At 42.6% G+C, this 24,446-nt stretch overlaps 1 protein-coding gene across 5 annotated transcripts in view; it reads left to right on the forward strand.

Moving 5' to 3' along the window:
- CDKAL1 (CDK5 regulatory subunit associated protein 1 like 1) overlaps positions 1-24,446 on the forward strand; it is a 521,195-nt gene that overhangs the window by 411,099 nt on the left and 85,650 nt on the right. For all 5 annotated transcript variants that reach the window (XM_061593247.1, XM_061593227.1, XM_061593237.1 and 2 more), the window contains 2 exons: positions 5,734-5,914; positions 14,382-14,444. In XM_061593247.1, coding sequence (XP_061449231.1) covers positions 5,734-5,914; positions 14,382-14,444 — 244 coding nt within the window. The remainder of the gene's footprint in view (positions 1-5,733; positions 5,915-14,381; positions 14,445-24,446) is intronic.

A 24,446-nucleotide genomic window follows, 5' to 3' on the forward strand; every position in this document is an offset into this window, starting at 1 on the left:
CTTGCACTCTAGCCGTTGTCCAGCCTGTTTCATTGCCCTTAGCTCACTGATGTACCATGGTGCAAACCTGGCTCCACAATACCGAAGAGGGCACTCGGGGGCAACCATGTCAAGAGCCTGATGTGCCTTGCTGTTCCACAGCATGACAAGGGCTTCAACAAGGTCACCTGCTGGGAACTCCCCCAGAGCATTCAGGAATCCAGTGGATTCCATTAGGCTCTGGGGGCAGACCTTCTTTATCTGTCCATCCCCCCTTGCAGGGAAGGATCAGAGCCATAAGTCTAAACTTCACCAGGAAGTGGTCTGACCATGACAATGGGGTGACATCGATTCCCCTATGTCCAGACTACCCCTTCCTCCATCTGGAGCAAAAACCAAGTCAAGGGTGTGCCCTGCCCAATGTGTCAGGCCAGTGACAACTTGAGATAGCCCCACTGTCGTCATGGAGGCCGTGAAGTCTGGATGCGGAACACTAGAGGCAGCCTCAGGATGGACATTAAAATCACTCAGAACTATCGTTCTGGGCTCCTCCAATACCACAGCCAAGATGTCCTCCGCCAGCTCAGTCAGTGAAGCTGTCAGAGACAAGAGAGTATACCCAAGAGTGTAGATGAGGAAGGCTTCTGTCTGGAAACTGGGTAGTAGTATGCTACAAAAGCTGAAAGGGTTAGAGATGAAAAAGATAAGGGTATAATGCTAATTCCTCAAGACTCATATAAAATTATGAAGTATATTGGACAAAAGAAGACTAAAGAAGAAGGATTAGGTACAAGTTGCTGTGGCCACTGGCCCCAGGTTTTGAGCAGAGCAGTCATGAATGGGTTTTTATTGGCTTGCGCTATTATTTTGTTTGCTTTTGGTCTAAGGAGCCATATTCCCAATGGAATGCCTTGTATTTCAATGTTTTCTAATTGAGTCCATTTTTTTATTTGTCATCTATAAGTTGCACTAGATGGTATAGCTGGTTGGCATCATAGTAAAGTTTTATATGGGGGATTCCCCACCCTACTTTGCTGCGTTTGCAGAATAATAATGGTTTTTTTAATCCTAGGGTGTGTGTTTTTCAAAACTGAAATGACTTTGTTCTTTTTGCCAAAATTTAAGTTGTTTTTCAGCTACAGATACTGGGAGTACATGAAAGAGAAATGTTAGTTTAGGTAAGACATTCATTTTTATTGTGGCTATTTGAGCAGATAGGGAGAGTTTTAATCTGGTTCACCAATTCATGTCTGCCTTTATGACATACCACAAAGGTGTGTAATTAACCAGGAACTATTCATATTTGTATGTATTTGTACGCCTAGATAACTGCCTTGGGCATAAACAAATCCCCAAGGCAGATGAGAATTGCCTCTGGGCCACGGGGGGGAATGTGGAAGCATAACACTTCAGATTTTTTAAGGTTCACCCAAAGCCCAGAGGCATTTGTGAATGTTTCCAGTATGTCTTGGATGTGGGGTACAGCTTCTACTGGGTTTCTAATAAATAAGGCTGTGTCATCTGCATGCATACTAACTAAATGCGTTTCGTTCCTGATTTCAACTCCCTTTATTTTTTTAGTTTCTCAGATGCTGTGCCAGCAGCTCTGTTGCCAGAAGGAACAGGAGAGGTGACAACGAGCACCCTTGTTTGGTGCCACAACATATATCAATGTCATCCCTTCTTTCTCCCTCCAATGTATAAAGCAATGGAAACAATCTGAGGGCAATTTTTAAAAGCCTAAAAGACATGTTTCCATTTTAAAATACTCACTGTAGAGTTTTATAGTATGTTGTCATTACAGACTTTTAAAAGAGAACACTACAGTGAAAAGTCGTTTTATTCTTCAGTGCAGTTTGAGCCCAAAAGAAAGTGACTTGCATGTCAAAGGCAGTAGTGTCAGCCGCTTATGGAATACATTTTAAAATATATGAAACAATATAATTGTTACACCCTGTGATCATGTACATGAATAAAAAGATGTTAGCAGATGTCCTGCCAGGGTGGAGTCTCCTGCTGATGCATTTATTGGAAGTATGAACATCATTAGCAGATTTGAGTTTGTTAAAAGTAATCCCAACAGAAGGATGAAATAATTAACTTATACAGGAATATCCCACTATACGGACCTTCACTTTACGGACACTTGCGAGTACAGACATATTTACAATAGCACCATTCCCCTGTTTACATATGCTCGCTTCGCAAGAACGGACACTTAACGGCATGACGCCACCGCCCAATCAGTTTCCAGCTACAAACTTGTGTACAGTACGTACTGTTTTCACTGCCGTCAGTTATTTACATCAGTTATTTACATCAGTTGTGCCCGTATATGACGATTGCAGTGCAGTATATGCATCAATAAGTGAAAAAAGGTAGTGCTTCACTTTAAGTACATTTTCGGTTTACATACTCGCTCTGGACCCATTGTGTACGTTAATGCGGGGTATTCCTGTAGTAGAACATGCAATAACTGGCACTTTAAAAAAGGAACTTCCTTAAATTGAATTTCTATTTCATTTTTCAATATAGATGCTAATGACTTAATTTTCTGCTGCTATAAATTGTTTTATGACGCTATGTGATACTGTCCAAAAATAGCTTTCATTTAGGCTTTTCTTAAAGGTGTGTCAGCTTCTGGTTTCTAAACATCCATATATATTCTTTTTTCATTTACCTGTATGCTACGTGGTATGATAACAATATATAATGTCTCAGATAACTTTTGGTGTAAATGCATGATTCACACCCTCCAATATTTTGGAAATGAAAGTGGGAACACTCATGCATACATTCAACCTCTCACCAAGAATCTGGGCTCCTTCTGGAAGGAAGGGTAGGATATAAAATTAAGAAAGGAAGGAAGAAGAATCACTTCCTGAAAGCTGACTCCGTTCCAGATTGTAAGGCTTGAGGACCATTCACATGGATGGAGGCAGTGCTTTAGATGCAGGTTTAAAGGTCAGAAGAAGCCTGTTTAATTGGGCACATTAAGTAACACACACTGCTGCATCAGAGAGAGCTCTGGATGCGTTAACTTTTGTAAACTGCTAAAGATCTGATGAAAAGAAAGAGGAGTGCGGCACAAAGCAGATGGTGCTCTTGTGCATACTGGGAGGAATTCATTAAAGTCTGGCAACATTGTGCAAAAATATTATGCTGCCTTTTCTAAAGTTTTCAGGATAAGTACATAGCAGCTTACAATGATCTGCAATGCTTTATTCAAGTTCAGCACATTGAGGGTGGATAGTGCAGGAGAAAATTCAACTCTCTAGGGCATTTCAAAACATTTTAGTCATTTTCAGTTGTTTCATAGCACCTATTACGCATTTAAATGTACACAGAATTGTGCTTTCTAAGACATCTGTGATGTAAAAAATAGCGGACAATAAGAACAAAACTTTCAGAAACTTAAAATATATGCAGAAATTGGCTTGAAAGAACTTTAGAAACTTTTAGCTGTATCATCATTTGAAGAAACTATTCATTCAAATACATTTCATACCTACAGTGTATCTGAAACCTAGTTCTTAATGAAGAGCATTAAAGGGTAGAAAGCAGACTTGTCAGAGAGAAGGCTAGGCTGCAACACTTCCCTGATAGTCTGATTTCTATCTGCAGGAAATGTCTTTATATAGGAGCATTTCGTCATGTGAGCTGCTTCTTGAAGTCTGAACTTGTGCAGCCTAGACATGGATTTACCATTTTAATCTCTTGTGCACGGTGTTTTGTTGCATTTAGTTTTGGATTAGGTACTGGATATGAACTTCCCGGAAGTATTTTCAAAGTCTTTGGATTGTTTCATTGTTGCAGTTGGTTGGAATATCCCAGTGTCTCCTTAATTGTAATTAATTTTTGTGGTCAAGAAAGAGGATGTTGGAGTAATTGTGTTTTCTCTTTACTGTCTATAAGAATGTTAGGGGAATAATACGGTGATCTTATGATATAGATCTGGCCTGTTTCATTTGATTGTAATTGTAATTAATTGAGTTAAATCTGTTCCTGACTCACCCATTTTCATTTTGTTTGGAAGAACCTTATTGAGGGGGGCGGAAATCAAATTATTTTGTCATTTCCATATTAGAACCAAAATAAAATTTGAAAATGTGCTGGTCGGGGGGGGGGGTAAGACTTTTTTAAAAAAAACCATGTCAGAGGGGAATTTATTTGTTGGATAGAACACGTCATGGACATTTCAGTGATTCTAGCATGACTGAAACTTACCATTCACGTTTCCATAGAAACTGGGAAACACACATGATGTGGATGTCATTACCAATGCTGTAGGTCTCATATGCTTTTGCTAATGCCAGCTGTGTCATTAAAATGACTGGTATAACTAATTTTTGTCAAATATAATGTGCATCTTATTAATCTTTGAGATGTCAGACAGTGCTACTTGCCATTCATTTCCAGTGCAATACAGTGTGTCCCATTTAAATCTGACAGAGCTGCAGATCTTTCCCATGTGAAGCAAGAGCAGAAGTCAGAATATTTCTGTATTATAATTTTGTAGATATTTATGCGGAAGAGTTTAAAAGTATGTTTCACACATGTTAATGTGCGCTCTTGGATATGCTGACATTATATATTTGACACATTCCCCTGGTAGTCCACATCCTGGAAGGGGAATAGTGCAGGACTCAGCATGCCATCCATACAAACAGTTTACCAACGACAACATTGGGGTGCAAAGGTCCCATTGACAGTGCACTGCGAAATGCCCTGAAGTATCGTACTCTAGATGGCTGCCATATTTCCTGCTTCAGAGCAAAACAGTGTATCTTTGTCAGATTTGGTAATCCAGAATGAACCGCTTTGTTTTGGGGGAAGGAAGCACTTGGACCCTTTCCATCCCACCCTTTTTAAACACAAGGTAGGGAAAAAAGTGATGCAGTCCTTTCTCTCCCCTTCCCAATCCCCTGTTGACTCAAGACTTTCCTACCTCCCTGCCTGCCCTTTCATCTAATGGTTTAACTGACTTTAATATTGTATTTTTAAATTGTTGTACCTGTTCTAGGACCTCATAGTGAAGAGTGGGTAAATAACAACAACACTCAATGGAAAAGTGATGTTTTACAAATAATCATCCCTCTTCAGATGCAGTAATTAATTTAACAACAAATAATTTAGCAAAAAATATCTAAATGGATCAATAGTGCTAGGATGACCAACTGGATCCCACTCTCTGTTCAGATCCCTTCAGAATTTATGTTTTTGGTGACTGGCTATAGTTCAAGGAATGCACAAACATAGTGGGTCTGTGGGTTCTGTTGAATAAGAAGATGGATCAGGGTGGGTTTTTTTTACATTTCTTCCCCCACCTTCAAGTTGTAATAATATCTTTTTTCCCCAGTAAAAAAATGTTCCTTTTTAACTTCTTCCTTGGTCTCTTGGCACACATTTATGTTGCAAACATAAAATGGTTTAACAGTTATGGCTTCCCTGAGAGACCCCTGGGAATTTTAGTTTTAGTTATTTGAGAATAATCTATTAAAGATTCTAAACCTCCTTGTAGAACTAAAATTCCTGGTTTTCATGGAGAGAAACCATCACAGTTGAACAAGTTGAGTTTTGGCTTTCCCTTATATGAAGTTATATTTAGTTACTGCCATTTTCCATAGGCAAATGCAATGTGTGTCAAAAATTCTGAGGAGTTATCCAATGCTCTAAATGCGTAATATTTTGCTAAGCACAGAAGCTAATATGTCTAGTCTTCAGCTTAACACTTCTCATTTTCATTCATTTCAGAGTGCCTGGAATAACAATTGCTACAGACATCATTTGTGGGTTTCCTGGGGAAACAGATGAAGATTTTGAAGAAACCGTAAAGCTTGTAGAAGAATACAAGTTTCCAAGTCTTTTTATTAACCAGTTTTATCCACGTCCTGGGACTCCTGCTTCAAAAATGCATCAGGTTCCAGCCCAAGTAGTAAGTGGTTCCCCCCACCCTCACATCTTTAAAGAAAAGGTTGTCTTATATGAAATTATACAGCCACGAGAGTGGCTGTATACTATAGCCAGCATGGATTTTTCACATTCCACAATGTTAAATTGAAAATACCCCGCCATGCCATTCTGGTGCTTCCCATAAACTCATTTCAAAATGAAACCTTACAAAACTTATAGTCCTGAACTCAGAAACGCTTGCTTAACAACCCTGTCAATTTTCATGGCAATACACAAAACAGTCAGAGAGAACAGAGAGTTCAAAGTCTAAAAAGAGAGGGGGGAAAACCCAGACCCCTTTTGGACTTTTTTCTGTCAGAGTTTTCATAATCTGTTGAAATTCATTAAAAATCAGCTATGTTCACAGAGTACCTGTAATCCTGTTACTGACCTTGCCCCATACTCTGACCGTCATCTTCTGCAGTTTAAAAGTTGTACACCGCCCTGAGAGCTTTCTGCTATAGGGCGGTCTAGAAATGTAATTAAATAAATAAATAAATAAATAAAAGTAAAAAAAATGCCTGGCTGATTTTTAACCAATTTATTAAATTTTGCATTGAACTCAATGATAATGTTGGGCATGCTCAGTAAGAACCAACTGTTAGTGTTCTAAAAGCCAGAATAACAGCTGCTGGACTTGCCTAATCAGGGGGCCACACCTACACCAGGCTTTGATTTCACATGAGACAGTCATGGCTTCCCTCAGAGAATTCTGGGAAGTGTAGTTTGTGAAGGGTGCTGAGAGGAGACTGCTGTTCTCCTAACAGAGGTCCAGTGGCCAGAGTGGTTTAACAGTCAGCCACTCTGATTGAAGGTCTGTGAGGGGAACAGGGCGTCTCCTAGCAACTCTCAGCACCCTTCACTAACTACACTTCCCAGGATTCTTTGAGAGAAGCCATGACTGTCTAAAGTGAAATAAAGATCTGGTGTGGATGTAGCCAGGGACAGCTTTGGTTTAAATTTAGGTGGGAGCCTACATGTGTCTGCTGTAGAATAAAAAGGTGGGGGAAACGCTGAAAAGCAATGATACTGTTCACAGTGTTTTCCTTTTGGAAAGGAAAGGGGCTCTCTGCCCAGTGCCCACCCATCCAATCTCCTCCCCTCCTCCTCCCCTCCCTGCCCCTCCCCCAGGTCAGTGTTGGACTACAACCTGGGAGACCAGGGTTTGAATCCCCACACAGCCATGAAGGTCACTGGGTGACCTTGGGCCAGTCACTGCCTCTCAGCCTTAGAGGAAGGCACTGGTAAAACCACCTCTGAATACTGTTTACCATGAAAACCCTATTCATAGGGTTGCCATAAGTCGGGATCGACTTGAAGGCAGTCCATTTCCATTTTCAAATATGATTGCACAGAAATAAATCCCATTGAACTCAAAAGGTATACAACTGATCAAACCCAACCTTCCTTCTCCTCCCTCCTATCCCCTCCCTCTTGCCCCTTCCTTCCCCTCCCCTCCCCCTCCCCATGGTCAGTTATACCTATCTTAAGCATGATTGCATGGGAGTAAATACCATTGAACTCAATAAACATGCAAATGATCAAACCTCCCCTCCCCCTTCCATTGCCCCCCTCCAATTACTCTCCTTCCCCCTCCCCTTTCTCCTCCCCCATGGTCAGTTTTACCCATCCTAACCATGATTACATAGGAGTAAATCCCATTGAATTCAGTAAGCATGCAAATGATCAGACCTGGCTTTCTCCTCCTTCTCCACCCCTCTCCCTTCCTCCTCCCCTCCCCTCTTCCTTCTTGCTCCTTCCCTGCCCACTCCAGCCATCCCTCCCTGCCCCCCAGGTCAGTTTTACCTATCGTAAGCATGATTGCATGGGAGTAAATCCCACTGAACTCAGTAAACATGCAAATGATCAAACCTGTCCTTCTCTTCCCCTCCCCCTCCTTCTCCTGTCCCTCTTCCCCCTCTGCCCTTCCTCCCCTTGCTCCTCCTCCTTCCCTCCCCATCCTCTGTGGTCAGTTTCATCTATTGTAAGCATGATTGCAGGGGAGTAAATCCCACTGAACTCAATAAGCATGGAAATGATGATTACTCCATTCTCGGCAAGCTTACATAGGATCCCATTTCTTACCTCCCAGATTAAAAAGCAGAGAAATTCACTAATAGACAAAAAACCTTGTGGTTTAAGAATGTCCTCTGCATTCACTATAGCTGCCCAATTTCCCTGCTTTTTAAAGTTTGATAGAAATATCTCTTCGCTATAGGTACATTCTTAAACCGCCAGGTTTTTTGCCTATTAGTGAATATTAATTAAGGTGTGTGTAGATATATACACACATACACACACATACTCTCATGTGGCTCAATGGATACTAGATTTTTTTTTACTTATGAGTTTCATTTTGCAGGAGAGGATGTTATTCAAGTTAAGTTTCATTGGCCTCATTCAATTCAAACTTTTGATGAATATATTGTCAAATTTAAAGGTTATATACAGGGCAATTCGTTAGCCTGAAATCAGAATTAGAGATGGGCTTGATTACTGTTGTTTATCTTTGCCTAAATGGATTCATCAGACTATGTTGCAAATCAGTATAGGGCACTATTCTTCAAGTTGGACTACAATTCTGATCATCCGCAGACAGCATGGTCAATGGTCAGGGCTGATGGGAGTTGTAGTCCATCGACATCTGAGAACCCAAGGTTAAAGAACAGTGGTATAGGGCAAAGAGGAAGACTTACAAGGGAAGATGGAGAAGGGTTTCTGGAACTTGTCATCTGCTTTCCAGTTACCAAATCCTGACTGATTCTCAGATGTTGTCAAATGTTGGAGCACATAAGCCATTTCCTTGCCACTCGAAGTGTGAGTGGAATGGTTTGCATATGGTTTGCATATGGTTTAGCACTACATGTGTGAGCTGAAACAAGCCTGAGCAAAGTCTCCAACTCACACAATGCTTTCTCTTCATAGGAGTGCAGCAGGAGTGCAGCACTTCGCTAGCATTTACTTCTGGTTTCCCCTAATTGTGGCTTCTTGTTACATACAAGCCAGAGATTGTGGTTTAAAAATTTCTAAAGAAACCAACTTCAAATGATGGATTGGGAAGCTGGCTTGTTTAACCAGAATTTGTTTTAAACTTCAGTCTCTTATTTGAATGTAACAAGCAGTCATATTTAGGTAAAACGAAAAGTAAACACTAGCAAAGTCCTTCTTCCGGCTACTCAGGAGGAGGAGATGGGGAGTATGTTCAGTCTCCTTCCTGCTCATGCATGTAAGTGCTAACTCTCATAGTTTAGCATTGTGGGTGAATCAACGCAAAACCATTGCCCGCTTTTGCCAGAATATTGCAAGGTGGAATCAAATGTATTTTTTACCAAGCAAAAGAATATAATGCTTCTTGCATATTTTCCTTGTATCTTTGTATTTGAAATGGCCCTGGATTATTTCTGAGATCAGGCCCTCACAGTACTGTTCCCTCAAGAGCAAGGGTGACTAACCTTTCACTTTAGCTTAGCCACCTCTGCCCTATAACATGACTAGGGTTCTGTTTAGCCACACACATACACCCGGCTCTTTTACCTTTCTCCCAGCTTTCACTCTCCTTTGCCAGCATTCTACTTCTTATGCATCATATGTAATCTTCCAGGTCTGAGTAGGAGGGAATTGTGGTTAAAAGTGAACATGAACTTAAATCTGTAAACTGTAAGAGGGACACATATGAGCAGTAGTGTAGTGACAAATTCAGAAGCGCAGGGTCCCTTCATGATAGTCACAGCCACACCCCTTCCCCTCCCTCGCCTTTTTTTGCTGCTGGATTGAGAATGAGATCCTTGTTAATGCCTTCGTCCACCACAACAGATGTTCCTAGGAGCCATGAGCATGAAAGAGGGGCATGTTAGCTACTGAGAAGAGTCTTCTCAGTGGCTTACTCATCTTCTTTCACTGTGATTGACTCCAATCAGCAGGAAAGGACAAGGAAGCATGTTAGAAGACTCTTCTCAGTGGCTAATACTCTCCCTTTTCATGATCATTGGCTCATAGGATGCCAGGGACCTTGGGACCCTGCTCCTAAAAAAGTAAGGGGTCTAAGACCCCCTGAGACCCTCGACGACTATACCTCTGCATATCAGAGCTTATTTACATTTTCCCATGTACATGATTTTTTTTATCCAGTGACCTAGCTTCAATCATTGTGGGCTGTATCTAGAGTTGTATGTGTGGAACTTGCACTGTGGGACTTGCATGTCTCTCCTCACCACTGTAGCCCCTGGAGGATCAGTGGACCCTCCAGAATGGAGTGGGATGTGGCAGGTTGTGCGAGATGCTTCCACCTGATTCTTGTTGATTCATCCTTCCCACTTCAGCCTTCCCAGCCATGTCCCATGCTGTTCTCAAGGAACACTGACTCTCAAGGTGACTTCGGTAGGACTAGCCAAGCAGATTTATTTTGCATTTTTGTAACCAGACATCATGCAGTTTCAGTGAGAATATCCTCATATAATTTAATTTCATATTAAGTATTAACAAAGAACAAAATCATACACACTAAAATTTAGATTTACAAGAGAAATAAGGAAATGGGAAGGAAGTATCAAAGCTGTGTTGCATGAATAGACTTCTATGTGCACAATTTTTGATCCAGTTCCGTCTCTTTCTAAACTGTGTTCCAGGTAAGAATCTGATCATCGACAACAAGATAATTATTGAACTAACCATTGGCCTTGACAACTGTAAAAATAGACTCCAAAAATGTCCAATATAAACAATAAAGTGAAAATAAATAATACAATAAAAAGTTAAAATATGATTTTATTAAAACTTTTAACACAACAGAGTAAAACCCAATTCAACTAAAATTAAACTGAGCACATTCTTAAAACTCTCAGATGTGGCCTGCTATTCTACTCAAGTTCTTTCTGTTCTGAGTTTCTTTGCTGCTAAAGCATACAATGCTGTTGTGCATGCTAGGAGAAAACAGATAATTTCTTTGTCAGAGTAGGTACTACACAAAATAATTATCAAGAAAAAAAGATACTTCCTGCAAAAAAACACACACATACATACACACACCCTACCTTTCCTACATTTTTGAGGGATTGTTATGCAGAGTAATGCTTTAATTATGTCCATCACAATTGTATGCTAGATGTTATAAGCCAAATTATATTAATCTTAGTGCATGTGAAAGGTCAGATTTGCATATTACATTCTTCTGTTCTGTGGATACCTGCTTCATAAATATCTACCATGATCACACAACACTATACAATACTACATCACATTTCAACCTCTATATAGTAAGATCTATTAGGATTTTTGCAAATATTGCTTATAACTTTTGGGTTTTCAGGAACATTCTTATCTTTAGTCCCAAAATTACATAACCACATTATATTTATCAGCCTTGCTGCCAGTTCCTTTTGGGTTCTTTTCAAAGTGGAAAGTAATTGATTTTTAAAATTGTAACACTGTTTAATAGAAACACATTTGTCTAACTCTGGGGCAAGTGACTATCAGTATCAACATAAGTATTAATGCAATGTGAGGTTATTTCCATGCTAAAAATGATTGTATCAATTAATATTACCATATATTATATTATTTTAGTGTGTATGATTTGTGTTTCATTCATCCAGGGACAGTCTTTCAAGAAAATTAGAAAAGTTGGCTTATTAACATTTAGTACTTTGGCATATAACATGAAAGTTGCTTTAGACCACTCCCTGTGAACTGGGGGCACTATCACATCATCTTGGAGGTGTAATAGACTGGTATTCAGTGAAGCCCTTAACAGAAATTAAACCATTTATGTGGCTCCAGTCCAACAGAGTGCACATGAAGTATCTGGAACTGTGTGTACATAACCCTTTTTAAAAAGCTGAACTCCTAATCACCTGTTTGGTGAGAGGAAAGGAGTGGTTGAGGGAAAGTAAATCCCCTCCAAACATGTTATTTGTGGGGTTTCAGCTTTTTAAAAAGGCCAATGTGCATGCAGACCCAGTTGCTGGATTGAGTTTGGAAATCATACAAATAGTATTCATTTGCACATGCCGTTCTCCACCCAGCTAGGGATACACTCATGTCAGGTCAGTGGGATCAGGATATCTGTGTATATGAAACTGACACTGAACCTATTCCTGCAAGTTTGGAATCTCCACCTTGACTGGAGATTCTTATTTGTGCTCCGTGTGGGTTCCTATTTAGAACTGGTGCAACAGGAGGCTGTGACCACGGCATCACCCAGCTGTACAACGTTCTGAGCAGGCTCCACATCTGGAAGTCAATTGGTATCTATCAATACAGGGCCACCTTGCAGCTGCAGCATTGCCACCACCACCTTCCCCACCCACCCTCTCTCATATTATTACTTTCGTTATGATAGTATGCATTGCTGTGTACTGAGGTTAGCTGCTGGTCAATGGGGCTGGGAAGGAATTTTACCCACAATCATAATCGGCCCAGGCACTATTGGGTTTTTGCAATTATGGAAAAAACATAAGTAGTTTGTATCTGTCACAATTTTGTTGCAAGCAGAGAGGAATTTGATATGATCTATAGTTGGGTTTAGTGGGGGTTTGGGACCCTGCTACTTGCTGGGGTGATTCCTTGTTCTTGGGATGTTGCTTTGTGCTTGTAGCCCCAACTTGGGCAGCTGGTAGGCTGCAATGTTCTCAGGTTACTGTAGTGGGTATGCAAGTCAGGCCAACTCCCCAGAGGCTGAGACTGGGATTTTGGCAAGCAGTCGAGTTGCCCAGTGACGGGATCCTTGCCCTATGCCATGCCAAGCCAAGCCAAGCTGTGTGCACTGTTACTGTGTGCACTGTGGACTTCTTAAACACACATACGCCCTTACATTGTTCATTGCTATCACTCAGGTGGGAGATCTTTATCTCTGACATTATAACAGCATTTGTGGCTTATAAGAGGCAAAATAGCACCTCTCCACATTGATAACTCTGCTTTTCCTTCCAGTAGATTTTGTATCAGCTGTCAGTAGAGTATCTACACTTCCCCTGAAGTATCCCAACTTTATTGTGAACATATTTAGTATTTCCGCATCTGATTGTTCAGCTGCCTGCATCAGCTAGAAGTGGATGCCTTAGCTGACCGGTAGCACTGTCAAATGTTTAAGGACTCTGAGAGTGGTAACATTTACTTTTCATTGCCAACTTTGAACATTCTCACAGACTTCAGATTCATATGACATTTAATACTACAAGGCCATTGTCTGAGTAGGCAACAGAAGCCAGGATAAGAAATGATGAAGCTTTGACAGCCACATCCTCTTGGCTCAGCTATTCTTTTATGGCAGAGTCAGAGCTGCTTGTGCCAGGCCATTGCTCCAGCACACCATGCACCAGCACTACCCTTTGAAGCTCATATTTGACATTTGGAGGTATTGACACAGCCAGGGATTCTCCAGCAAGGCTCCGATTACCTTTTGGACACTGTTAAGGGAATCTAGAAGTTTTGGGATTTGGGATGATAACATAAGATGGAGGAGTGAGGGTCCTCTTAACCTCCCTGATTCACACTGCCACATTAAGTAGACTGCTGCCTGACATACTGCATTTAAACTTAGTGCATATATGACAAGTATTCGGATTCACTATGAATCACACGTATCCCAGTTAAAGTAGAAATGTTATGCTAAAATACTTATATGAAGTATTTAATCCATTGGTCTCCTAGTCTGTCATGGGGAGGAGTCAAAGGCTGTTAAGTGTGACCTGTACTGTAGGCTACAGATAATGGCATGCATTAATTAAGTCAAGGGTAATTTCCTGGGAATGTCTTTGGATAGATTTTGCTGTTTAGTGTGGTAATTAGCATATGACTGACTCAGCTATATGTTTTAGAAACACAAAGATGACTTGTTATATACTGTAGAAGACAAAAGTGGTGGGCTTAGTGTTTTCTAAACTCAGAACCTATACAGATGTTAGCATCTGCTCCTTGATGTTGGCAATTCATTTAAAAAAATGCAGATTTTCCTACATTTTAGTGTTATATTAAAAAAAACACTTTCACCAAAGCACAAACAATACCACAACTCTGTAAGAAACGTTCAGATGTTTCAAAAATTTGGGTTAATACCACCTTGAAAATTCCAGACAGTAAAAAAACAAAATAAAAAACCCCTTCCTCGATGGAAACAAGGTTAATAGTAAGCAATGTAAAGTGTCAGGTGTCACCACAGTCAATTCATTCAATGTATTCAGTGTCGATACAGCACTGATACTAAATTCAGCTAACAACTTCTGATTTCCATAAAGCCAAACAATTAAAAAGACAGCTTTTCAACCTAACGCTATCACTAATACCTGAATGAAACACACTTTTGATTTGTGACATTTATTTTATTCATACAGTCAAATAGTTATAGGATGGAAATGGGTTTCCTATGTCTGTATCTTCATTTATCTTTATTTATCATCATCTAATAATTTTATTTTTCATTCCTTTAATATTACATTTTCCTTGTTTTTCTGCAGAAAAAACAAAGAACAAAAGAACTATCCAGATTGTTTCATTCGTACAGCCCATATAATCACAAGGTAAAAGTAAATTGCAGAACTTTTTTGTCAGTAATAGTACTGCAATGATGATGGTGTATACACCCTTTAAAGGACTGAGTACAACCAGTTCAACTCCTGTTGTGACTGGAGCTGTACTTGTTGTCTAAGAGAAGGTACTGCTAGGATCAATGTTTGAGGATCAAACTACCAACTGTGTTAAAACCCCATGCTTTCCCTTGGGCTGGAGTTTAAGCCTGCCCCTTTTACCAGACCAGTCAGTCATTGACTATGATTAATTGTATTGCCTACTTGCATGAATGAAGCACTTCTGACTCTGCTAGGAGCACCCATGAGCTTTCTCTTTTTCCTCATTCCTTGGTGTGGTTTAATTTTAATTAGGTCATTAGAAATCAACTGGGCCTTAATACACTGGGTTCTTGTATCACATGCAAGAGGAGTCTGCACTTTTCAGCCCATCAACAGTGGATCTTATGTCAGTCACCACCATTTGGAGATGATTCTTTTCTTTCATACTGCTTTGGCTAGGATTTCTACCCCATGATGAAGTTGCCATGGGGTGGCCTCTTGCATTCTGAGTGTAAAATGTGGGTGGAAGTACGACTAAAAAAATTAAGCTACTATGCTAAATGTATCTATTTCTTAATGCTCCTTGGAGTGGGGAGTACCCTCACAGCATGGATGTTCCCTTTCTCTCATGGATGACAGAGGTCTCCATGTGGGTACTATAGCTCCCCCTACAGCTCGAAGACAGGAAATGCTTCAGGAAATGTTTTTTGCTCCTCCCTTCCTGCTGAGGCTCAGTTTTCTTTCCTGTCTCAGCTCGGAGCACACCCTTTCTGGCTGTCTTCCTTTCTGGCCTAGCTTCTCTCCTCCCTTTTGCCTATATTCCAGGTTTTTTTGGCCTATCTTCCAGCTATCTATTTTCCTACTTGTTTTATACAATCAAAAAAATTTTTTTTACTTACCTTTAGTTCTCTGTCTTTCTAGTTTCACTTTCATTTCTTCTGTCTTCCGCTCCCTGCAAGCATGGAAAAGATGGCATTTTACTCTTCGAAGAAGAAAAAATATTCAAAAAAGGCAGGGCAGTACTCTGCCTTGGCTGCAGTCAGCTCCCACCCGCCCCAGATTCCCGCCAATGTTCAGCAGCAGCTGCTTATTGGCGGAGATGACCCTCTTGAGGGCACCTCTTCTCGGATGGACTCCATCGCTCCCCGCAAGCTTGCCAGAGTCAGTGAGTCCCCTCCACTTTCCTCCTTACTGCAGGGGCTTTTAGCGGAGCCGTTTTTGGCCGCTCGCGATGCGGCACCCGCCATTTTGTCCGACAAACATGAGGCAGCCGCCATTTTGGATCGGTACTCACCCACCGCTTTTCAGGCCGCTCGTGCGCTACAACAAAAAAAGGCACTTATTGCGGATGCTTCCCATGACTTGCCTTTACTCCTGCCTGAGAATAGCGCTGCGGCCCTCTCGGCGGCATTGCCTCTGTGCTCCCCAGAACCCCCTGCCTTGTTCCTATTAAGCCTAGGGAACTGGAGCGTCTTTCATCTGAAGATGAGGAGCAAAGGAGGTATGATTCCCCAGTTCCATGCATGTAGATTACGCCCCCACATCCCAGCCTGGTTCTAATGCAATGCCTCAGCAGCCGCAGTTGTCCCTATCTGATCTGCTATCTCCTGCTGTGTAGGAACAGTTTAAGGAGGCCATGATTGGGGAGCTTGTTACAGAATTAACAAACGGCAGGGCATCCGAAAGGCATTCTCCCTCCACACGCAGATGTACCAACCCCACCCTCCAAAGGCCCTCAATTGCGTAGCCACACCTTGATAGGGTGCCTTCACCCTCCCCACATGCTGTTGCTAGAGGCCACAGCACTCAGCAAGGCCTCTCTTTAGACGCAGACCAGTCTGATGATGACAGAGATCCTGATATTGAAGAAGGGGAATGGAGCGAAGGCTCAGATATGGATGACACTGAGTCTGCTAGATTATTTGTAGAGGCTCATTTTGCCTCTCTTTTCCGTAAAGTAGTGGCAGCTTGGACTTAAATGTGACACAGAAACAACAGGAGCCCTTATCTAAGAGCTCTCTAGTGCTCCCCGTCCCTAAGCCTTCCACTAGGTGCATGCCTTTGCCCACCTCTTTTAAAAATATTATGAAGTTAGAATGGGACTTGCCTCTCCAATGCAGAAAAGGTACTAACTATGCTAATAAGTTTTATGTCCTAGATGCGAACGTTATGAACCAGCTTTGCATTCCAGCTGTAGACGGGCCCATTTCCGCTCTACTCTCCCATGCCCTCTTGCCGCGGGATGGAGGTGCTCAGTTAAAGGACCCCATTGAGCTCAAATCTGATGCAGCTCTGAAGTGCTCTCACGAAGCTAATGCACTCTCAATAAGAGCCTCTACTTCGGCTTCTGTATTTGCCAGAGCAGCACTGTTATGGACCAAAGACCTGCTTGACGATGTTAACAGAGACCCAGCTAGACTCAGAAAGACTCTACTCAAGATATCTAGATCCCTGGCATTCATAGCAGATGCCACTATGGACTCTGCCCAATTTTCCTGCAGAGCAATGGCAGCAGCAGTTGTAGCTAGAAGACATCTCTGGCTTAACCACTGGGATGTGGATGCAGCTTCACGTGCCAACCTAGCCTCTGTCACCTTCTCAGGTACCAAGCTCTTCAGCGATGAGACACTCAAGGAAGTCCTCACAGAGACCAGAGATAAAGAGAAAGTGATGCCATCCCAAAAGCGAGAGGATATGCACACTTTTAAACATCCTGCCTCTTCCTCTTACCCTTTCCAATCCTTTTGTGGCTCCAGGCTCACCACCAGGGCACTTGACTTCAAAAGTGGGCGCTCCTACTGGACCAGGCAGAGATTTCCACAGAAGTCTCAGACCCCTTCTTCCAGGCCCTCCCCCAACCACACTAGACAAGGACGTCAGAACCAACAATGCTTCTGACTCACCGCCGACACCACAAATAGGAGGTCGCCTAACCCACTTTGCTTCCCGTTGGCAACACACGACCCAGGACAAGTGGGTACTCACCATTGTCAAGGAGGGGTACCAGATAGAACTTACAGAGTACCCGCCCACCAGATTCCTTCCCTCTCCCTTAGCCACTTCCATCAAAAAACACCAAGCAATATTAGGCGAGATTCATCACCTGTTGGATATCTGCCATAGAAGAAGTACCATCAGGAGAGGTTTTCTTAGGTCTTTACTCCATCTTCTTCTTGGTCGGGAAAAAGGACAGATCCTGGCACAGGGTACTTGACCTCAAATTCTTAAATCAATTTGTGACCCAGGGAACCTTCAGGATGGAGACCCTTACGTCCATCAGAGAAGCTCTTCTTCCACGGGACTTTCTAGCTCCAATAGATTTAAAGGAGGCCTACCTGCACATCCCCATATTCCCATCTCACAGGCAATTACTCCGCTTCTATTACAACGGCCGCCACTTTCAATACAGGGCCCTTCCCTTTGGTCTGGCTTCGGCTCCACGTCTATTCACCAAGGTCGTGGTGACATTAGTAGCGGGTCTTTGGATGCAAGGATTGCACATACAGTATACCCATATTTAGACGACCTCCTCATCTGGTCCAATTCCTTCCATGAAGCCCAACAGGACGTTCACGTTTCACTAGACTTCTTGCAAGGTCACAGCTTTCTCATAAATTCCCAAAAGAGCCATCTATGCACTTCTCAGCAGCTGCTCCACCTTGGGGCGACCATAGACATGGCTCAACAGCTCATTTCCCTGTCACCATGGAGGGTCCAGAACATTGCCTCACTAGCAACTACTTTGTCCCAACTTTGATCCCCTGACGTGATGTTGCTTGCCAAACTACTGGGCATGATGGCATCAGCAATAGGGATCACTCCCTGCACTCCCACCCACTTCAAACCTTTTTACTTCAGTTCCAATCAGACATTGCACTACGCAACCATCGTCATGTTCTCCTTCCATCTCCGGTCAAATGCTCCCTCACCTGGTGGTTGGAAATACGGAACCTATCGAAAGGAGTCCCACTACAGGATTCTCTCCGAACAGTCATCACCAACGACACCAGCCTCCATGGTTGGGAAGCGCACTGCCAGGGGCAATATGTGCAAGAACACTGGTCAACAGCAGAGGCGATCAGAAACATTAACTGGTTAGAGTTAAGGGCAGCACACCTAACTCTTCAGCTCTTCACGCCAATCCTCACCTTTCCGGATGTCCTCATTCACACCGACAACACGTCGACTCATGCTTACCTGATCAAACAAGGAGGTACCCGCTCAAGGACTCTGAACCTAGAGGCTACCTCAATGCTACTGTGGGCAGAAAGACACCTGTCCTCAATTTCAGCAGAGTACATCCAGGGTCGCCTGAACATAACGGCGGATTGGCTGAGCAGACAGCAGCTCTTCCCAGGCGAGTGGGCTCTGATTGTGGAAGTATTCCAGTCTTTCCAAGCGAAGTTCGGCAACTTCCAAGTAGACCTATTCGCTTTAGATGACAATCACCAGACAAAGAGATTCTTCTCTCGATTCAGGAGTCGTGGAGCAGAAGGACAAGATGCTTTGGCAGTAAGTTGCCAAAAGGCCTCCTCTACGCCTTCCCACCAACTCCCTTACTGTCCAGAGTACTGAAGAAAATCAGAACAGAAGCAGCTCACATGGTCCTCGTGGCCCCCTATTGGCCGAGACACCCCTGGTTCTCGGACATAGTTCGCCTGGCACAAGGCCCGCCGCTTCATCTACCGGCACGACACGACCTGCTCCATCAGGGTCCTCTCCTACACCTGGACCCACAATGGCTCAGACTAACCGCATGGAGATTGAGCGCAATAGGCTGTTAGCGTTAGGATTCTCCTCAGAAGTGGTGAATACCATCCTGTCAGCGAGATGCCCTTCCACCATTAAAGGCTATCAATCTACATGAAAAGCTTTCTCCTCATGGTGCGCCACACAAGCTATCTCTCCAGAGTCAGCAGTGGTCGCTCAAGTTTTGCAATTCTTACAAAATGGTCTGAAAAAGGGCATGTGGCCAAATACTTTAAAACAACAAACATTGGCTCTCTCTCCCATCCTGCTACCTACCAGCAATACTTCTCTGGCTGCACATCCTCTTCTCAAAAAGTTCCTGTGAGGAGCTGTTGCCTTAAGTCCTCCAGTACTGCATAGATTTCCATCATGGAGCCTGCATACCATCCTCAGCGCTCTTCAGAAACCTCCCTTCGAGCTGCTGAGGGTCCTGTCCTTCAAATTGATATTCCTCATAGCTATCACCTCGGCTCGCAGAGTATCTGAACTGCAAGCCCTCTCAATACAAAAACATCTGTGTACATTCCATAAAGATAAAGCAGTGCTACAAACTAACTCAGCCTTTGTTCCCAAAGTGAACTCACCATTCCATAGGCAGCAGGAAATAATCCTACCTTCCTTTTGTCCTAATCCCTCTCATCCCAGAGAAAAAGCATGGCACTCCTTAGACGTTAGACGTGCTCTGAAAGTCTACCTTTCTAGAACTGAGTCCTTTTGTAAATGTGATTCCTTGTTTGTATCATTCCATCCACCTACTTTAAGAAACAAGGTCTCACGAAATACCTTGGATAGGTGGATTAGAGCATGCATATCTCTAGCATACGAAGCTCTGCACCGGCCTTCTCCATTGAACCTTATGGCTCATTCCACCAGATCAGCTGCTACTTCGGCAGCCTTCTCCACTAATGCCTCCATAGAAGAAATTTGTAGGGCAGCCACGTGGTCATCCCCGTCTACCTTTACTCGGCATTATAAAATTGACCTATATGCATCAGCGGAGGCTTCATTTGGTCGCAGAGTTCTCCAACAGGTCCTGCCTCCATCTGACCCACCCTAGGTCGTAGCTTTAGTACGTCCCACGTGGAGACCTCTGAGAGAAGGTACAGTTTGTACTTACTGTAAATGGTGTTTCTTCATGGATGACAAGAGGTCTCCACGGCCCTCCCTAACCTGGGTGGCTATATGGGACGATATTATGGGGTGCCACGACTATGCACATTTCTGGGACTCTCCCAGACTGGTTAACTGTTTCCATGTTCTTACACGTATTGTGTTTTTTGATGTGTTATATCAATCAATCTTTATTGATACGGTCATAGACCAAAAGACATTTATAAATAAAACTACATACATTTATAATAAAAGGTTACAAAGTTGCAGTCATGTTAAAACAGTAAAACAATAAAACAACAAGGAAAACAGTTACAGTTGGGTGGCGGAAGCTTCTGGAAGGATAGATGCCTTCCGAATTGATTGAGCCGCAAAAATAAATTTAGCAACTGACAAGATAGTATCGTTATTAGCTGCTGACAAAAGATGTAAAAGTAAACAGTTAAGCGGTTTGTAGGGGTATTTATTTATGATGGGGGTTATGAATTTGGAGCGAATATCGTCATATAGGGCGCACTCAAAGATGACATGAGAGAGAGTTTCTATGGCGCTGACACCACAAAGGCATAATCGGTTTGCATACGGGATACGTTTAAATCTCCCTTCAAGTAAGGCAGAGATAAGACAGTTAAATCTAGCCTTTGTAAAGGCTAGACGATATTTGGGGATCGTAAGAGTTTCCAGATAAGGGGCACTGAGCATAGGCACAAAGCTCAGACCAAAGTGAATAGGAGAGCAGGTCGAGGTGGCTGCAGTTATGGAGCGTTGGAAGTCCATATCGTTGATACGAGTCCGGATAGAATGTTTAACTGTCTCTGGAGCGAGGCACATCAGATGTTCAATTGAGAGGCCAATACTTGCAAGGTAATTTGTAAACGTACGGGCCCATTTCGAGGTAAAAGAGTCTTCCCAGAGTAAAGGGAGATAGCCAGTAGATTTTTCATAAGACATTTTAAACCAGAAATTTAGGGCGGCCAACCACGCTTGAGACTCAAGTGAGACTAGGCCAGATTCTAACCTAAGGACCGCCGCAGGAACGCACCTGGGAACGCCAAAAATTTGTCTGAGAAACAAGGAGAGAACTGCCTCCGCAGAAGAGTTGAAGGCGCCAATCCATAAAGGTACCCCGTAGAGAAGTTGAGAAATAGTTTTGGATCTAAAAACCTTTAGGGCTGCCGGAATGTATTGTCCTCCTTTAGTGAAGAAGAACCTTCGAATACCACTGGCTGAGTTGCGAGCAGTAGAAATAGCCCCTCGGATATGGGGATTCCAGGACAGAGAGGAATGAAAAAGTATACCAAGGTATTTGAAATGAGAAACCTGTTCTATTTTATGGGTATTAATTGTCCATGCGTGAGCAGGAGAGTGCTTGGCAAAAGCTAAGATCTTAGTTTTGGAAAAGTTTATAGATAGTTTGTTATCATGACAGAAACTCATAAAAGCTTTAGTTAGGCGTTTGAGTCCTACTTTAGAAACAGAAAGGAGAACAGCGTCATCTGCATACAATAACAAGGGACAATGCAGGTTTGCTAACTTAGGGGGGTGGAAGTCCGGGGATTGACAATAAAGGGACAGATCATTCATGAAAAAATTAAATAAAAGTGGGGCTAGTATGCAGCCTTGTCTAACTCCTTTTGTTGTAGTAATGGGGTTTGTGAGATGACCTTCACGACTACATCTAACACGAAAGGATGTGTGGTGGTGCAGACGGCTAATTAAGAAGAGGAGTCTCTTGTCGATCGTAGATTTTGCGAGTTTCGCCCATAGTATCTCCCTAGGGATGGAATCAAAAGCCGATTTCAAGTCGACAAAGGCAACAAACAGGCCGTTACCCCAGCGGTTCTTGTATTTTTCAGCTAAGTGATTTAAAATCACACAGTGTTCTATCCCAGACCTACCTTTCCGGAAAGCTGCCTGCTCCCTCCCAAGGATATTATCCTCCTCCAACCAAGATGAGAGTCTCTCTTTTAAGTAGCAGGCATATAGTTTGCCAATAATGGAAAGGAGGCTAATTGGGCGGTAATTTGCTGGGTCCTCTTTGTTCCCTTTTTTAAATATAGGGATAACTATGGATTCAAGCCAAGACTCAGGGAAGCATCCGGAATTATTGATCAGAGTAAAGAAATTTGCTAGAAGAGGGGCCCACCAAGCTTGGTGCGCCTTCAACATTTCAGAAAGTATGTTATCAGGTCCAGGAGCTTTGCCGGATTTCAAGCTAGCAATCAAATCAATAATTTCTTTTTGGGTTACAGATGGCCAAGTGGGAAGATTTGTTAAATTATCAATAAAGGAAACAGCATTTACAGTCTCGTTGTTTGCAGAAAAATATTTCTCCCAGAGGTATGGGGAAATGTGGCAAGGGGCCGGATTTAGTGGGCTCATAGAACCAGAAATCAGCTCCCAAAAACACTTCGAATTATTTGATCTGGAGGCTTGAATTAGGGCTTCCCAATCTTCATGCATCACCTGCCTTTTTTTGATGACTATCATATGCTTGTAGTATTTTTTGATAATAAAATACTCAGGGGGCAGGGTGGTTAAATTTTGGTGTCGATATTGAAGGTATAGCCGTCTCAGCTGTTTCTTAGCATCAAGACAGTCCTTATCAAACCATCTGGGAAAACCAGTGGTAGGAGGAGCCCTGAAGGAAGAAGATGGTGGGATAATAGAGGCTTTAAGTTTGGTAATTAAGGAGTTATACGCTATTGACGCTAAATATGAATCAGAAGCATGCATGATCTCCCTCTGTAAGGACAGGGCAGAGGGGGAAGTGAGAAATAAGGCCACATTAGAGGCTACTGTGGGAGTCCAAAATGTCCTTTTATGGGTAGGGTGGATTAGATTTGCCATTGGTTTATGGGTAAGGAGCAAGTGACCGCGTTCTGGTAGATAAAAGGAAAAGGTGTTATATATTCTATGATGAGCTGAGGCTGTTGGCAGAGCTTTACAAGAATGAAAACTGAGCCTCAGCAGGAAGGGAGGAGCAAAAAACATTTCCTGAAGCATTTCCTGTCTTTGAGCTGTAGGGGGAGCTATAGTACCCACGTGGAGACCTCTTGTCATCCATGAAGAAACACTGTTTATGGTAAGTACAAACTGTACCATCTCTCTAACAATATATACAGGCAGTGAAATCATCCTGAGTGGAGGGAATAAAGATTCAGTCTATGCTGTTGTTGAGAACTGCATAATCACCCTTGCCCATCCCTGAGCCCTGACTTGAATAGACAAAGGTGAGGACATGGTACAGAGGTAGTGCTAAATGTGCTATCTTGCAGTTGCAAAGAAGATGCCTACCTAATATTTTTGGTAGCTAATCAAGATAATGGCCCAGTTCGAACAAATACTAAACAAATATTAGTGTTAGGGGAACAAGTATGGCAGAAGAAAAGCTTTGGAAGCATCCATTTCCCAGTTTAAATTAATTGCAGCATGTTGTCACACATGAGCCAAGAATGGCAGATCATTTTAAACTGTGGTTTATTGAAACAAGCCAAGATCAGAAATGACTGACTGTGGTTAGCCCGAAGGAGCAATCCTAACTATGTGAAGCCAGCATAATTTACACTGGCTGAGGTTAAGCCAGTGTAAAGTATGCCAGATCCAAACCCCATTCAGGAGCAAGGCACCAGCCTTTTTGCCAGTGTAAGTTCCGCTGGGTTGCCAGTTCATGTGACTGAACTGAACAGAGTTAGGATCCAGTGTAAGTTTCCCTCTGACAGGTCATGCACCTAGAACACCCCTTTATGAGGACTTACGTTGTACTTAGCTGAGTCCGCTTCGGCTGAGCCGGGATGAGGGATTTATGCCAGTGTATCTCTGGATGATGGGGGTTAGGGAAGTACCCTGGCATAGCCAGCTGAGCCAAAGATCTGCAACATCCTAATCCACTCATCCCAGTGGTTCTTGGGTTTGGATTGCTCTCTTAACTGGAAAGCATATGTTCTCCTTGTAATCACACTGGAGGAAAGGGAAGGAGTAAAAGCTCACACCTAAGGCTCATACTCTTTATTGTTGTTGTTGTTGTTGGTGGTGGTGGTGGTAGTAGTAGTAGTAGTAGTAGTAGTATCTTACATGCCAAAATAACTTCTCATT

Source organism: Rhineura floridana, chromosome 1 (genome assembly GCF_030035675.1).
Source record: "Rhineura floridana isolate rRhiFlo1 chromosome 1, rRhiFlo1.hap2, whole genome shotgun sequence".
In the NCBI taxonomy this organism is placed as follows: domain Eukaryota; kingdom Metazoa; phylum Chordata; class Lepidosauria; order Squamata; family Rhineuridae; genus Rhineura; species Rhineura floridana.